The sequence below is a fragment of the Triticum dicoccoides genome, chromosome 7A, assembly GCF_002162155.2.
Source record: "Triticum dicoccoides isolate Atlit2015 ecotype Zavitan chromosome 7A, WEW_v2.0, whole genome shotgun sequence".
NCBI lineage: Eukaryota > Viridiplantae > Streptophyta > Magnoliopsida > Poales > Poaceae > Triticum > Triticum dicoccoides.
The window spans coordinates 711,868,509-711,885,114 of record NC_041392.1 but is presented as its reverse complement, the minus strand read 5'-3'; the positions used below and the strand labels follow the sequence as shown (position 1 = coordinate 711,885,114).

Sequence of the window (16,606 nt, the reverse complement as noted above, 5' to 3'; positions counted from 1 at the left end):
TGTCCACCAACAAAGCAACACATTACACATGGATTATTTCTTTTATGCTTCTTTGGACATGTTTGTGCTGATGCCCCCGGCAGACTAGTCTATTCCCTGTGTTGCACTTGACCTTCTTGTGTGAACGTGGTGGTTGCTTTATTTATAAAGCGGGGCGAAAGTCTATTTCGAAAAGAAGAAACAAAGTAACACATGGATTTCACTTAACTGAAAGAAGATCTGACTATGACATGGAAGACTACCTTGCAGCAAGGTATAAGTTCAAAAATTATCATGAACTTGGTCTCTTTGCCATCTACGATGTCCATCAGGGAGATACCATGTTCAGTTTTTTGAAATCTAATTTTGTCAGCAACATACTAAAGGACGTAGCTCATGCCTTTTTGTTCTTCTTTTCCATTCGTGTCAACCTTGATATAGATGGTACCTTCTATGCTATTTTTGTAGCCTTTCTTATAGCAGAACCCTCAGTAAGCATTAAAAGTGTTTCCCATAAAAAATGCATTGAGAGTGCATACAAATAAATATATTCCTGAAGATTTGTTTGTGAAGTATTCATGTTTTTGTAGCTCTATCGATTCCGTCCAGATGGACGAACTCGAGGAGGATCGAAACCATAAAGATCAACTCGATGAAGAAACGCCGCCCTGCGAGGACTAAAATCCATTACCTAAACTACTAGACAGAGAAAAGGCATTGAGATTCTCTCGGTTTCCACGCTTCCTCGTGACGTCATGTCAAATACCAACGTTTTCAATTTAACCAAAATAGTGATTTCACGTTTAAGTACGCCAAAATACCTCTGGCACCCGGTCTACACGGTCAACATTCAAACTTTTCCTTTGTACTCCTTAAGGTTGGTCAAAGCAGCTGACCGAGCGTGACCAAGGTACACCGCCTAGTCTCATAGCTCTGTCAACAATCAAATATACCAACCATGGTTGCTTGGGCGTCAAGCTCCATGACTTCGGTTATCTACTGATAGGGATGCAAGGGCAGGCTAAACCTGGGCAAACGTCGGGCCGGGCCGGGTTTGTAAAAGCCCGACCTTCATTTCTCAAGCCCGAGCCCGGCCCGAAGCCCGAAATACTCCATATTTTCAAGCCCGAGCCCGGCCCGAAGTCAAGCCCGAAGCCCGAAAGCCCGGTCCGAATGCTAGTGGACAATACCGTAGCACAAATATAGTGTTATCGTTGGCGCTACAGCGGTGGGTGGTTACTTGGGCGTCAAGCTCCATGCCCAAGTTGAGCTGAAATTGAGTTTCGATTGCGACGTAAACAAAAGGGAAATAAAGAAAGTCCTCTAAATAAACAACTCAAAGCCTGTGGTAACGGTAAAAAACCTTTTTTTTTTCGTGAGAAGAAGGAATGGTAGTAGACTACTACAAACTCTTCCGTGACTTGCACTCCACTCCTCCTCAACGAGGGACCAAACTGAAAATTTCCTCGGGACGACGGCAGGAGGCACGCGCGCGGCACGTGAACCCCACCCCTAAACCCTTCTCCCCCTCTCTGTCCCAAGTCCAAAGCGTCCCCCACCCCCCCTCCCGCCGCCGCCACCACCGCCGCGTCGCCCCAAACCCTAGCCGCCCCCGCCCCCGCCGCCGACGCAGCCGGCGCGGAGGCCGCCGCCGCCACCATGGAGGACGTGTGCGAGGGGAAGGACTTCTCCTTCCCGTTGGAGGAGCAGCGCGTCCTCGAGCTGTGGGCGCGGCTCGACGCGTTCCACGAGCAGCTGCGCCGCACGGAGGGCGGGGAGGAGTTCATCTTCTACGACGGGCCGCCCTTCGCGACGGGCCTGCCCCACTACGGCCACATCCTCGCCGGCACCATCAAGGACGTGGTGACCCGGCACCAGTCGATGCGGGGCCGCCACGTGATGCGGCGCTTCGGGTGGGACTGCCACGGCCTCCCCGTCGAGTTCGAGATCGACAAGCTCCTCGGCATCACCAACCGCCAGCAGGTGCTCGACCTCGGCATCGGCAAGTACAACGAGACCTGCCGCGGCATCGTCACCAAGTACGTCGCCGAGTGGGAGGCCGTCGTCACGCGCACGGGCCGGTGGATCGACTTCAAGGCCGACTACAAGACCATGGACATCAACTTCATGGAGAGCGTCTGGTGGGTCTTCGGCCAGCTCTGGGACAAGGACCTTGTCTACAAGGGCTTCAAGGTAGAGTCTCACTCACTTGCTCACTCGCCCCTTGTTAGCTCTGAATCTGTGCTTCCTTTCCATAATTCCGAGTCCAGACTTCTAGAGTGTGGTATGAACAAAGCTTAGGCTCCATGGAAATGGAATTTTCGTAATGTTTGGAACGAGGGATGCTATTCCGCGTGCGCTCGTTGCGACGAGCGATTTCCGACAAGAGGTACGAAGTAAACTTTCCATTTTAAATAAGCCAGGATTAGAGATAGAAAAGGAAACATCCCAGCCCCATCAGTTCAAATCACGGAGGGAGATAAAAAATATGGAAGGCACACCCCGGCCCCACCAGTTGAAATCACGGGGGTTGATTTTCTTGATGTTGAAGACACATGTGGTGGGCCCGTTTGTCCCTGTCCGAAAGCACACAACGCCTGAGGCTAATCGCGCGTTGCGACGCGCGGCCGCGAAGGAGCCTTTTCGGTTTGGAACTATGCAACCGCAACTAATGGGCAGTTTTGCTTTCAATTTGGGGATATCTATGTCTGAAATTGGAACCACACTGCAACCGTTCAATTGTTGTGGATGACATTGCAATCTCTGTTATGTGCCGGTAAGAAGATTAATTAGCCAATGTCTAGAAATGGTGGACAAAAGCTGCTTCTTATTTCACAGTTAACGCTGTTCCTGTTCTGATGACTGGTGAGTTGGGGGTCGTGTGTGTTTGGGGCCTTTGGGGCGGGGTTGCCACTTGCCACTAACAAATTAAATTGTGCATTGATTCGAATGTATCTGCTGCGTTGAAATTCCCTCTTATGCGAAGCAAGTGTTGTTTCTGTAGAACTTGCCTCCCTATTCTTTCCAAAAGAAGAAAAATGGAAGGCACACATAGTGTTGCTGATTATAGTTTTTTCTTCCTTATTTGGTTGTAAGGAATCCCTTCAAATTCAAATCGTCCTGAACTCTTGTTCTTGTTCCAGGTGATGCCTTACAGCACAGGTTGCAAAACTGCACTATCAAACTTCGAGGCAGGCCTGGACTATAGGGTGAGTAATTAATTGACTTTGTTCCTGGTTTAGCTCATATTCTGTTGTTGCAGCTTGTAGTAACCATCTCTTTAATCATGTCATAGACTGTCCCGGACCCAGCAGTGATGGTGTCTTTCCCTGTCGTTGGTGATGCGGACAATGCAGCTCTTGTTGCATGGACTACAACGCCTTGGACACTCCCAAGCAACCTAGCATTGTGTGTCAATGCCAATCTTGTGTATGCCAAGGTTAGCGCTCCTCTGTTTTTCTGGGTATTTTGTTTCATATTTGTAATGCTACCGACTGTTGTCGAGTTTCCTGACTATTAACAGTAGTCCACACTTGAAAACCTCGTTGTGCAAGGAGCAGAGCTGTACCGAAAACAAATTAGAAAATGCAATGAAAAACTGAAGATACCGAGAAATTTTCTAACTCAAAGAACCTCAAGCTATTAACCTTGGATGTTCATCTAAACTACGGCATAATGCAAGGCTAACATGAGCTTGTCAATCAGCTGCTTTCATATTATGTAATGTATGGTAGATTGCAAGTATTCACTTTTATCTTATTCTTAAATTGCTATGCCTTGTTCTCTGTCTCTGCAATGCTCTTGCATGTGCAATGCATGCTATTATTGTCTTTATATAGTGGATAACTGGATATTGCCGCAATTTCCAAAAACAAAATTAGATATCTCCTATCACAGTATCATTGTTGAGAAGCATATACCTTCCAGCAATGCCAATTGCACATTTTCCTAATGTTCGTACACAAAGGCTATTTAACTCTTCTTAATTGGGTTATGTTGTAACAGTGATATTGATATAATTAATCTCCTTTTGTGATAACTGTATCTAGTTTGTTGCAAATGAAAGGCATATTTGTCATACCGTCTGTCTATTTTGCTCCATGTGACCATGTATGCTGATTACTTTTAAGTCATTGTGCACAAGAGAATTCTGTTTTTGAGGCTCTTCTCAACTTGCGCTATGCTTTTTGTTTCTGTTTTGAGGATGCATACTGTGTTGCCAGGTTAAGGACAAGTCAAATGGAACAGTATACATCGTTGCAGAAAGTAGGCTTGGGCAGTTGCCAGTTAAAGCCAAAGCTTCTGGAAAGAAACAAGCACCTTCTAAGGGAAGCAATGCTGAAGCTGTCCAGGGTGGTTTGGATACCGAATCATACGAATTATTGGCAAAGATTCCTGGCTCAAGCCTAGTAGGCCTAAAGTGAGTTATCTTCTATTTCTTTCTTAGCCATGGGATTTGTTTATCAGTAATATAAGGAAAGTACTTTTACATTATCGCTTTTTATACCTGGAGGTATTCGTAACTACTACCTCCGTTCTGAATTATAAGATGTTCTAACTTTTTTCTGAATCGGATGTATATAGACGCGTTTTAGTGTGTTTGTTCACTCATTTCAGTCCGTAGTAGTCTATATTGAAATATCCAAAACATCTTATAATTCCGAACGGAGATAATACTTAACAACGCTCCTTAGGTAGTCACATGTTGTTCTTGTCAGACTTCAGTGCTAATATGGCAGAGCTAAACAATCCACACCACTTTATTTTTGGATTTTCAAGTTTAACCTTTAGAAATTTCTTCATTTTGATATATGGGTTTGGTTGACTAGTCCATAGATACTGGTCGACAATTTTTCCCCGTTCTATTGTCACTTATCAAGAATTTCATAGCCTATCTAGAGATTTTCTATGTCTTTACTGTAGTTTTCTCTTGTCGCAGATACACTCCTCTGTTTGATTTTTTCTTGGAGTTTCAAGACACTGCCTTTAGGGTGATTGCCGATAACTATGTGACTGATGATAGTGGAACTGGTGTTGTCCATTGTGCTCCTGCATTTGGTGAAGATGATCATCGCGTTTGCCTTAGTGCTGGGATAATTGAGGTTGGAATAGTTCTCTGATATTATTTGAGTATTGTGCAATTAACATGCTGTGTTGCTCCGTCCGTTCACTATTTATTATGAGATGTTCTAACTTTTTTCTGAATCGGATGTATATAGACACATCTTAGTGTGTTTGTTCATTCATTTCAGTCCGTATGTAGTCCATATTAAATTATCCAAAACATCTTACTCCCTCTGTTCCGAATTACTTGTCGCAGGTATGAATGTATCTAGATGTATTTCAGTTCTAGATGCATCCATTTCTGCGACGAGTAATTTGGAACGGAGGGAGTATAATAGTGAACGGATGGAAGAACATTGTTTTGTATGCCAAAATTATTGGGTAGTGTATAATGCAATATTTCTCAATGTCCATAATTTGTCTTGAAGAACATTGTTATGTGTTCTCCCAAACATTTAATAGTGTCATCTGATTCATCTATCTTATTCTTCTATGCTGTGCCCCCACTGTTTATTGCATGCCTTCTACCATGTTGTTTTGCAGCCTGTTATGCCTAGTTAATGATCTTTTGAAGGGGTTGCCTTTTAACGCTTGTACTATTTGTTTGACAATGTAGTTTTCTAGATTGTAATGCCATGTGTTCCTTTCTTAACCAAAAGCATTCAAAGTTACATGCATCTTTCACGTCTAATCTGTTGCGATCAGGACTTACTTGAATGTTCTTTGTTTTCTGTCTGATGTTGTCTGCTTCCGTCCAGGCTAGTGGACTTGTTGTTGCTGTTGATGATGATGGTCACTTCATTGAGAAGATATCTCAGTTCAAAGGGCGACATGTCAAAGAGGCTGACAAGGATATCATCAATGCTGTTAAGGTAAGTTGTTTTTCTAGTGTTCAATGGGCATCTTAGCTGTTAATAACACATGTGCATTTAGTTGCTTGCTTAGCATTACTGGTAACTGCCATACATATTTTGGAGTTGGGTTGTAATCTAGTTGAACAAGACATTAATAATCATTACAAAGTTTTGGACAGTAGTATTTTACAATCTTATAAGCTTGTGCATACATCTTGATGTATTATCATATTTCTCATTGGGATAACCTTCCAAGAGATCCAAGCAAAGGAAATCAGGTGTATAGCATGAGCATCTCAATCTATGCTAGTGTACGCTGTAGACCGCAGGCATGAGCGTGCTTTACTTTGTCAACATATTTTGTCTTGTTATCTTAGATAAATACTGTGCATTGTTTTGAAGGCACCTCAGTTAAGTTTATTGCATAAGTTGGATAGTTTATATTGGCCCTAGAATTGATAATCTACATGAACAGGATAAAGGAAGACTTGTTAGCAAAGGGAGCATTGAGCACTCTTATCCATATTGTTGGCGCTCGGGCACTCCTCTTATTTACCGGGCTGTTCCAAGCTGGTAAACATCTTCTATTACTACTGTGCAAATTATTTTGTCCATGTGCTGAGTGGTGATAACTTCTGTTGTACATGAGCTAACACACCACAAGAAACACATGCTATTTGGGGAGGGGCAGCCTTTTATTTTGTCTTAGAATTCAGATTGTTATGGGGGAACTCACCTCAAATGTGTGTATATATGAGCCTATATTTGCTACAAATCATCGGTTATTTTCTTAAGTTTCTTCCGTGAGATGTAAATAAATTTGATTGTGATCTGACTAAATTTATTTTCCACAATGCGCACATTCATTGTTCTGCCTGCTTTTAAGTTAGCAACTAAGGCTTTGTCTTTCCTAATTCTAAAGTACACCTGATACCTGAATCCATTTTTTACGTTCTTCTTACCACATGGAGCAATCCCTTTATGAAATCTGACTTCATCATTACATGATATGCTTTCTGTTGAATCTTCTGTGTTCACCTTTTGTTAGCTGTGTTCCTCCGCTTTTACGCCCAATACAGTTTCCCAATTGCATTACTCATATTTATTGAGTATAGGTTTGATAGAGATTTTCTGTAGGTTTATCAAGGTTGAAAAGATCAGGGATCAGTTACTAGAATGCAACAAGGAGACCTACTGGGTTCCAGATTATGTCAAGGTGTGTTACCGTTTCTAGCCTGTGACAGTGCTGTCAGGTTACGGAGATGTCGTATGGATGTACCCTTCTTAGCCACTTGATCATGTATACTAACATACATGTGGGATGACCGCTAAATTTGACACTTTCCACCAATTTGCTTAAATATTCATTTGGATATGTACCTGCAGCTCTCTTGGTTGTTCCATCAATGCACGCATTGTCGCTACAACAATTTCTGTTCCCTACCCTCGTGTATTTGATCACAGATGCAAATTTATGACCCTCAGGGTACCCTCTGACCCTCATTAGTTCTACCAAATAAACTAAAATTTTGTAAGTGATGTGACTTTTGAAATTTATTTCATTTGGTTGAACAGAGTTTGATGCCAGTCCTTGTTTCCAGTATTTGTACTAAATATTTGTATACAATTTAGTTGAATGTTATGAAACTGCTTGGAAAGGCCAATTTGGTTGAAAGGTCATGCTATAGTTATGAAAGATGAAAGATGATGTGGTACAGTTTGTTTGACCAATAATTCTTTGCTAACAATGAATGTGTGCAGGAAAAGAGATTCCATAACTGGCTAGAAGGTGCTAGGGACTGGGCTGTTAGCAGAAGTAGATTCTGGGGTACTCCACTTCCAGTGTGGATCAGCCAAGACGGTGAAGAAATTGTAGTTATGGATTCCATTGAGAAACTTGAAAGATTATCTGGCGTCAAGGTTAATATCTCTACTGTGCAAGATAAATTTCAATGTTTGTGCTATTTGTGGCTGAATATAATATTCTTTTGATTTCATTCTGTTTTAATTGAAAAATTGAAACAATAGCGAACTTCCTGGAAGCATTCTTATTTTTGTGTGTGCTCAGGTTAACGATCTTCACCGCCATCATGTTGATGATATTACAATTCCTTCTAGCAGAGGACCAGAGTTTGGGGTTCTCAAGCGCGTTGAGGATGTAAGTTCATTTCGACCCACAATAAGGATGCCTCAGTTATCCAGTACATATTCTTTTATATTGACACATAGTACCTTTTTCCTACCTTCTGATCGTATACATTTATGTTGTACTCCTACTTTGTTCTATCTGTTTCAGTAGAAACTTGGTCAAACTCTGTCCTTACTCGTATAATTAAGAAATAGAGGCTTAGGAGGAAGTATCAGGGAGAGAGGGAGGCTGGATTTGTAGGGAAAAGGGAATGAGACAAAGGCGGATCATGGATAGTAGATTTAAGGTCATCTAGATGCTAGTTAATATTTCTGTACTATAATATGTTAACTTATGGGTTTGAAAATAAATTATATATGTCAGTCAAGGAATGGGATTACCTTCTTAGACTTGATTAAGTAATATCTTTGGAATGTCTAGGTGAACCCTCACACAACACATTTTACAGATTTTTATTTTATTATTGTTGCTAAATATTCTATTGCATTTCTTATGATTATTTTCTATTGCTGCTTATTCATTCCAAGATTATGAGTTTACTTGTCAACTGTCATATATGTGAATGTTTGGGACTGCATATCAATGATTTCATTTTTACTGGTTCTCATTCAGCAACGGTTGTGATGTCTTCAGGTTTTTGACTGCTGGTTTGAGAGTGGGTCCATGCCATATGCCTACATTCATTATCCATTTGAGAATCGTGAACTATTTGAGAAGAATTTCCCTGGCAACTTTGTGGCCGAGGGTTTGGACCAAACACGTGGATGGTTTGTTACTCCCTTCAGAATCTTTTGATTTACAGTTTACTCCCTTCAGAATCTTTTGATTTACAGTTATTGTTACCATGTTCTTGTTAATGAATACAATTTTTAAGGGCCTTTAATATTCATTCCAGTCCTTATGTTCACCACTCATGTGATCAAAATCTTGTTTGGGCATCAAAACAACATGGAATATTCAGATTAATTTGGCAAAGATAAAATTTCAAGACCAGCCCAAAAAATGCACAGCATAGCCATACCTAGCCCCCCAAACCAACAAAATACGCAGCACCGCAAAAAAGAGAGCTAATTGAGTAGTATATTTTTCTTCATGTGCTGCTCATTCATGTTATCATCTCATCCTCATTCATGTTTTGACTTCATCCTGCAGGTTTTATACTTTGATGGTGTTATCAACGGCATTATTTGGGAAGCCTGCTTTTAAGAATCTTATATGCAATGGTCTTGTTTTGGCAGAGGATGGGAAGAAAATGAGCAAGAGTAAACAGAATTACCCTTCACCTATGGAAGTCATTGATGAATACGGAGCGGTAAGTGGTGTCTCTTTGAAAGTCAACAGTTGCTGGCTTGCTGCTCAGTTTTCACTTACATAACTGATGCTTTAGTGTGTACAGTATCACTGTTTTGTCTGAACCTACATGCATTTGGAGGTCTCAAGGCTTGTGATTGTGTAATTTGTCTGAGTTATAATTTCCTTTTATGCAGGATGCTTTAAGACTGTATTTGGTGAATTCTCCAGTTGTACGCGCGGAGTCTCTACGATTTAAAAGGATTGGTGTTTTTGGGGTTGTAAGTGTCTTTTCAATATGTTAGGCTCCATTGTATTAATATGTTCAGGCTACTGGTCTGCATGTAGATTATGTCAATTATCGTATGCTCCAGTTATATGGTTTCTCTATGAAGAGTATATTGTGTCGCTTAACATATTTTGATTTTTTCAGGTGAAAGATGTCTTCCTCCCGTGGTATAATGCTTATAGATTTCTTGTCCAAAACGCAAAGAGGCTTGAAGTTGAGGGTTTGACAGCATTTTCTCCAATTGATCAAGCTTCACTTCGGAAGTCATCCAATGTATTAGATCACTGGATACATTCTGCAACTGAAAGTCTGGTTAGCTTTGTTCATCAGGAGATGGATGCATATCGGCTTTACACGGTAGTTTTTTCTGGATATTTTACTTGGTCATGTTTTCATCTTCCCATGCTATGGCCAAATTTGATAGCTACTTTATCCCTTCAGGTTGTGCCATATTTGGTAAAATACATTGACAATCTTACCAATATATATGTGCGCTTCAACCGCAAACGGTTAAAAGGACGTACTGGAGAAGAAGACTGCAAAATTTCTCTTTCAACTCTCTACCATGTAAGTAAATATAGCAATATACAGTTTTGACTGCTTTTTGATTGACTATTGCAATTGATGCAGTGGTGGAATTTTTATCCTTCAGTGCCGTATTCATATATTAAAACCTCTTAAGGTGTTCTACTGACTAGTCTGCAGATGGTGTTCTGATGATTTTGTTCCTGTTGATTACTGCTAATGCAAAATGCACCTTTTGTTGTTTTTCTCTACAGTTCTCTAAGGCATCTTAACCATGAATTGTGTAGGCACTTGTAACTACTTGTGTGGCGATGGCTCCATTTACGCCCTTCTTTACTGAAGTTCTTTACCAAAATCTGCGGAAAGCGTCAAGTAAATCAGAGCAGAGCATTCATTTTTGCAGTTTCCCTTCCACAACCGGGGAGGTAAAATTTTCTCACCAAACAGTCTTCACTCCTTCCAACTCCTTTTACACTGCGCGTAGTTTCCTTCTGTATTTTTCACTATATAAGGTGAACACAAGGACCAACGAAGCTATAAAGCTTTATTTACCCATATCACCCTCTAATGCTCTCCCTCACTGTCCTACAACATGCATAGAGCATAGATGTCTCAACAACTCTCCCATCATCTCTCTCTCTCTCTCTCCCATTTGCACACTGCATGTCCCAAGCTTTCATTGCATGCACAGCTCATATCATATTTAAAGGGTACTGGAGGGTTCTTATTCTGTGTGCTCTACCAAAATATGCCCTATAACTAGAAATGGGGAAAGTACTTTGTTTTCTTATATCAGAGTTACTTAAACTCATTTTCTGTTTGTTTCCCTACATGATCAGAGAGATGAGCGTGTTGAGCGAAGTGTAACTAGGATGATGACCATCATTGATCTTGCGCGCAATATTCGGGAACGGCACAGCAAAGCTCTCAAAACACCACTGAAGTAGGTCTTGACTCCATTTGCATGATTTAATTTTCTGCAACTGTTTGTATGTAGGGACATTCAGGTTAGGTTGTTGGCATTGTATTATGCCATCTGTACTTTCCTGCAGATTGCTGCAATGTAATGATAAAAGATAATTTCAAGGATTTTTTTTCCTTGTGTACATATTTTGGTATTAGCTTTTTGTCTTCTCAACAATATAAGTCTATGTTATCTTTTTGGATGTGGTAGTTGTCATAGCATGTGCAGTTTTAGTTGTGTTTTTGAATCCCCTTGTATTTCCAAGCTGAAGAATACCTGTGTTAGTTGTCATAGCATTGTTAATATAGCAACTCGAAGAATAGTGTATGTGTGTGTCAATATCAGATGGTCCAAGTTGCAATTCAGTTTATTATTCAATATGTATTCTACTCCCTCCGTTCCTAAATATTTGTCTTTCTAGATATTTTAACAAGTGACTACATACGGAGCAAAATGAGTGAATCTACATCTAAAATATGTCTACATACATCCGTATGTGGTAGTCCATTTGAAATGTCTAGAAAGACAAATATTTAGGAACGGAGGGAGTAAAAAACATGTTCTGTTTGGCATCGTACTATCATTGCTTAACCAATTTAAAATCTCAGGGAGATGGTGGTTGTTCACCCTGACAGTGAATTTCTTGAAGACATCACTGGAAAACTGAAAGAGGTTTGTTCATAAAGCCAAAACTCCGAGATATACGTGTAATCCTTTTTTGTTCTGAAATTATGGAACTGCCTTAAATACTTGCTTAATTTTCGTTACGTGCAGTCTCTCTTTGCCCAGTGTTAGTGTTTAGTGCTGAAACTATGTACTTTCTACTGTGTAGTATGTCATGGAGGAGATGAATGTTAAGACTGTGACTCCATGTAATGATCCCATGAAGTATGCTTCTCTGCGGGCAGAACCCAATTTTAGGTATGTATTCCTAAATGCACAAGAATTGTTGCCATTTTTACACATTGCTCAGGACCTTTTGTTTTCTCAGTGTGCTAGGTAAAAGACTAGGAAAGGACATGGGCAAAGTATCAAATGAAGTGAAGAAAATGACCCAGGAGCAAATCTTAGCCTTTGAGCAAAGCGGAGAGATTTCGTTCCTTGGTCATTGCCTGACGCTAGACGATATTAAGGTAATATTACATGCTTCCAGTCTCAGGTCATCATTTTCAAGACGTGATTTATTCCTAGCAGATGAGAATTGAAAAGTTTCAGTACATCTGTGATATTGTGTAGTTACATTTCCCTCAAACTTCTGTTGGTTGAATTTTGTATTCAGTAAGAGGCGAAATAAGATCACTAATTACTTGAATGCCAAGATAATACAATGTGTTTCTTCTTAATTATCATGAGCTCATGAGTCATTACCCTTCATGAAGTTGAACTTTAGTTTTGGCACTGAACTCACTGCATCACTTTTCACCATGTCCGAAATTTACCTGCTTAACTTTGTATCTTTAGGTGGTCCGACAGTTCAAGCGTCCTGTGGATGTATCAGAGAAGGAAATTGATGCCGCGGGAGATGGTACGTCATAAATATGCCACTTCATTCTAATAGTTTTGTTACTATGGATAACATCGATATCTTGTTTTTATAGGTGATGTGTTGGTCATTTTGGATCTCAGAGCCGATCAATCATTGATTGAAGCTGGAGTGGCTCGAGAGGTAGTCTTTTTTCTCCTTTGTATAGGATTGGTGTTCTTGGGTTTGTGTTACACACAGATTGTGTTGGTCTTTGGTCTATCGCAATTTACAATAGATGTTTGCTGTCTGCTGTCGCATAGGTTCATTTTCTAGATGCCTGAAAATTCACTAATTTTGTCTGACACACATCAAGCTGGAAATTCACTAGTTTCGTTTTGATGAACAGTCAACAGTCTGGTCTCCTAATTCATGAGCAACCCTTTTCAGGTTGTAAACAGAATCCAGAAATTAAGGAAGACTGCTCAGCTTGAACCTACAGACTTAATTGATGTGTACTACGAGTCTGTAGACAACAGCAATACACTTGAAGAAATTTTACAGTCACAGGTCTGTCAAATTGTTTCAAATAAGGTTTCTTGTTTCAGAGCCCGGAACATTTTTTTCATGGAAGCTATTATTATTGTGTGCAGGATCAGTATATTAGGGATGTGCTTGGTAATTCACTAGTTCCAAAGGCAGCGGCAACATCAGATATGGTGAGCTTGGTTTTTTCAACCTTTAAAACCTATATCAGTCATCATCAAATCAATTTAAATTGCACATTCTAGTCGATCACTTTAAATCTTTAATACGTTTACTCAATACTATCTTCTTTACCAGACTCTGGTGGTTGGCCTAATTAATTATTAAGTTTCACATCATAATAAACACCAAAGTTAACCAGAGGTTGGATTGTTTGCCAACTTTGAGAGCATAAGCAGCTGGGCAGTGTTTGTGCTGTTACGTTTTGATCCTATCCTGTAGTTTCGGTTTACATTGTCATTTTTATCATTTATTTTGTAACTTTCCAATACATGTACAAACTGGCTTGCTGAAAATAGCAAGCACCTTGGTGCTGGAGTAATTTATAATGGCTGTAACGCTTTCCATTGCAATGTCATTGTGGGGTTTGCAGGTCGTTATCTGCGAGGAGTCTCATACTGTACATGACATGTCATTTGTCATCTACATTGCAAGATGCATGCCTGTGCTCGCAGCTGATCTCCTTTCCTATGCCTCAGGTAAATAAATACCCCTGTTTCTTTTCAAGGGTGCAGTTTTAAAGGGAGTACTTGCTATTATTTGGTGTTTCATACCATGGCATTGTCCGAGAAGTCATGCGAGTGATGTGTATGTCTGACTTTGAATGGAACAGGCAACAGTGACCACGTTGAGGCGTTAAGAGTGTATTTGTTGTCAAGGTCCATTTCCAGATTGAAGAATGAATTCCAGACTGGAAATGGCAAGGTAGGGAATCTACAGCGCTGTAACGATGTTGCTGATGTGTATCCTTTGACTCTTATATGTTTTGACTTTGTTCTCGCAGATTACGGTAAAGTGCATCGAAGGCTATCCCCCAATTGATCTGCAGCTAGGGAAGCATATTTTCCTTAGCGCTGGTGATTTTTACCAGGCTAATCGCTCTTGATTTTTGTCTCTGAGCATCCCAGTTTTGAGTAGTTTTGTCATTTTCAACCGCAATTCATTCTAATCAGGCTGATTCTGTTTGTGCCTCACAAAAGCAATGTATTTACTTAAATGTGCTGCCAAGGATTGAAGGGAAAGGAAATTGTCAATTGTGTATTCAGAGACTCATGTGTATGAAGTATTACAGTGTGCTTGTGTTATTACACATTGCAAATAGCAGCTTGCCACAAGTATTGCGCTTTGTATGTACTTAAATCCAGTGGGCTGATGTCGAGTTCTAAAGTCCAATTTCTTGAACTATGACAAAGTTTATAGAGGAAAATTATCATTGTAGATAAAAACAATTTTATTTATATTTTATATTTAGTTTTGTAGATTATAATATATTTTGCTACAAACTTGGGCAGGCATAAAAACATTTGATTTTTAAACAAATCAATACACCTTGTATTTTAAAAAAGAGGGAGCAGATAATAAGGCCAAATTCATCAACAAGCAATGTGCAGTAGATTGCCACAATATAGTTTTGGCGGCTGGCTTTACATTCTTTGCCGGCTAATGATATCAGGAAGAGTGAGAAGAGGAGCAACTCAACAAGTCCAACACCCGGTATGGAAGGTGCCTCCGATAGGGATTGTCAAAATTTGAATTGTCAGAAGCTGTCGGTTGTCTCGGACTGCTTGAATGCCATGTCAGATATAAGAAGGCGTAGGGAGAAACAGGAGCTATAAATCAGGAGCTTTTATCACTAGGCAGTCTTGTTTTATTCATTGTGATTTCATGTTTGAATCTAGGAGCACAAATGTTGATTCTCACAACCTTGCTAGGTTTTTTGCTCTTAATTTGGGGCGCCACTTGTGGCTGGGATCTCCTCCTGCACAAGCAAACATTCCTGTGATAGTTTCTATCGACCAATAGGTTGTCCTCAAAAAAGAAAAAAGTAAAGCTGCCTTCTACTTTGTTTTTCTGCTAAAAAATCCTGACCAGGATATCCCCAAATTCTTAGAGGTGCACTTGTACATCTAAGGAGGTGTTTGGTTCGCGGATTGCCTCCAGCTTGAAAATGATATGGTTGTCTCGTTTACATTGGCTCACAATTAGTTACCACATAATCGTATACATATTAGTTAATACCGCCCAAGATCTCCCGTAACAAAGGTGATACCGGAGGCAGAGAGGAAGTCATTTTCTCGCTGCACCTGCACCTTCCTCCTCGGCTTCCCTAGGTAACGAGGCATGTCTCCTTCCCATGTCGACCCATCTTTCCATGGAGTGGCCTGGCCTCCTGCGTGATCGGCTTGGTTTTGGCATGCAATAAGGCGCTGATTCGGCCGGCGAGAACGCTCTTGTTCCTGCTGGGGAGGAGGTTGTGGCTTGTGAGGCCATGAGGGGACGATATCTCATATGGTTCTTGATTGTGCGTCGGCAACATGAAGCACGGGTCGTAGAGGACACGGTGGCGCCTCCGCCAGTGGGAGTGCCAACGCGCAACTTAGGTGAGGTGACACTGGTGGTGGTGGTCCTGAGTGATGCGGCCGAGATGGCCGTTGCGACCGTCTTCTCATTCTCCATGTCACAACGGAGCTGCCGACAGCTGGATAAGAGGAGCAGAAACACCAATTTCGCTTTTCAGGCTCTTTCAGGTTTTCCATTTCGTTTACGTCCAGCAAACAAACATATTTCGATTTTCTACATGGTGTACCACCGTATTATGATTACGTTATTACTATTTGTGTTACCTTTTTCTCAACCGAACATCTCCTAAGATTCAAGCTCATCCCCTGTGCTTTCCGTAATCTAGTTACTAAAGCGAAAGGTTTCAAATTTAAATCTAAGGCCTTCATAACTAACATTCCTTACAAAATGTTTGAAAGTTGGGCAACACCCCCCTACTACTGGCGGAAGATATTTCCATGTAGGGAATATTTTTGTCAAACGATTCAACTTGAGAGAAGTGTTCATTAATGACAAAGATCCCGCTGACAGGAACATAGGTTGTAACTGATGTTAGAGAAGAAAAATGTGGATGCTGCTATATCACCTCGACGGTGGGCAACGAGGGATTTCGCAACACCAAAACATGGATTCTGGAGCAGTTGTCTGTGCAACAAGTCATTGAGTGCGACCTGAGTGGGAGGAACGACAGTTGCTATGCGGGTCATCTTTACATTTTGGAACATTGATCCCAAGATGGAGAAGGAATCTCTGCACAAGCGATACAAGAAATGTAAGCATGTTGGTTTAGAAAAGGTAGCTAATATTAGTGGTGGGATGGCCGTGGCTCCAAATACCGATGCTTTTTCAGAAAGCCTTGCTCGTCAACCCGCTTGTTGTTGAGATTGTGACGAATGACAGTTTCAGACGATACACAAGTGGGATA

General features: G+C 40.9%; 1 protein-coding gene across 1 annotated transcript; it reads left to right on the top strand.

Annotated features, from left to right (window-relative positions):
• The first annotated feature begins 1,537 nt into the window (after positions 1-1,537).
• LOC119327336 (isoleucine--tRNA ligase, cytoplasmic-like) lies at positions 1,538-14,481 on the top strand. Its single transcript, XM_037600458.1, has 27 exons — positions 1,538-2,172; positions 3,123-3,188; positions 3,275-3,418; positions 4,203-4,399; positions 4,919-5,081; positions 5,802-5,915; positions 6,373-6,470; positions 7,035-7,113; positions 7,659-7,817; positions 7,966-8,055; positions 8,680-8,813; positions 9,199-9,358; positions 9,534-9,617; positions 9,770-9,982; positions 10,067-10,192; positions 10,438-10,575; positions 10,990-11,093; positions 11,723-11,786; positions 11,947-12,035; positions 12,106-12,247; positions 12,576-12,639; positions 12,713-12,780; positions 13,027-13,146; positions 13,230-13,295; positions 13,715-13,820; positions 13,955-14,046; positions 14,126-14,481. Exons 1-27 carry the CDS (start codon positions 1,639-1,641, stop codon positions 14,225-14,227), a joined length of 3,516 nt encoding a protein of 1,171 aa, XP_037456355.1. The 5' UTR covers positions 1,538-1,638; the 3' UTR covers positions 14,228-14,481.
• Positions 14,482-16,606: the final 2,125 nt, after the last annotated feature.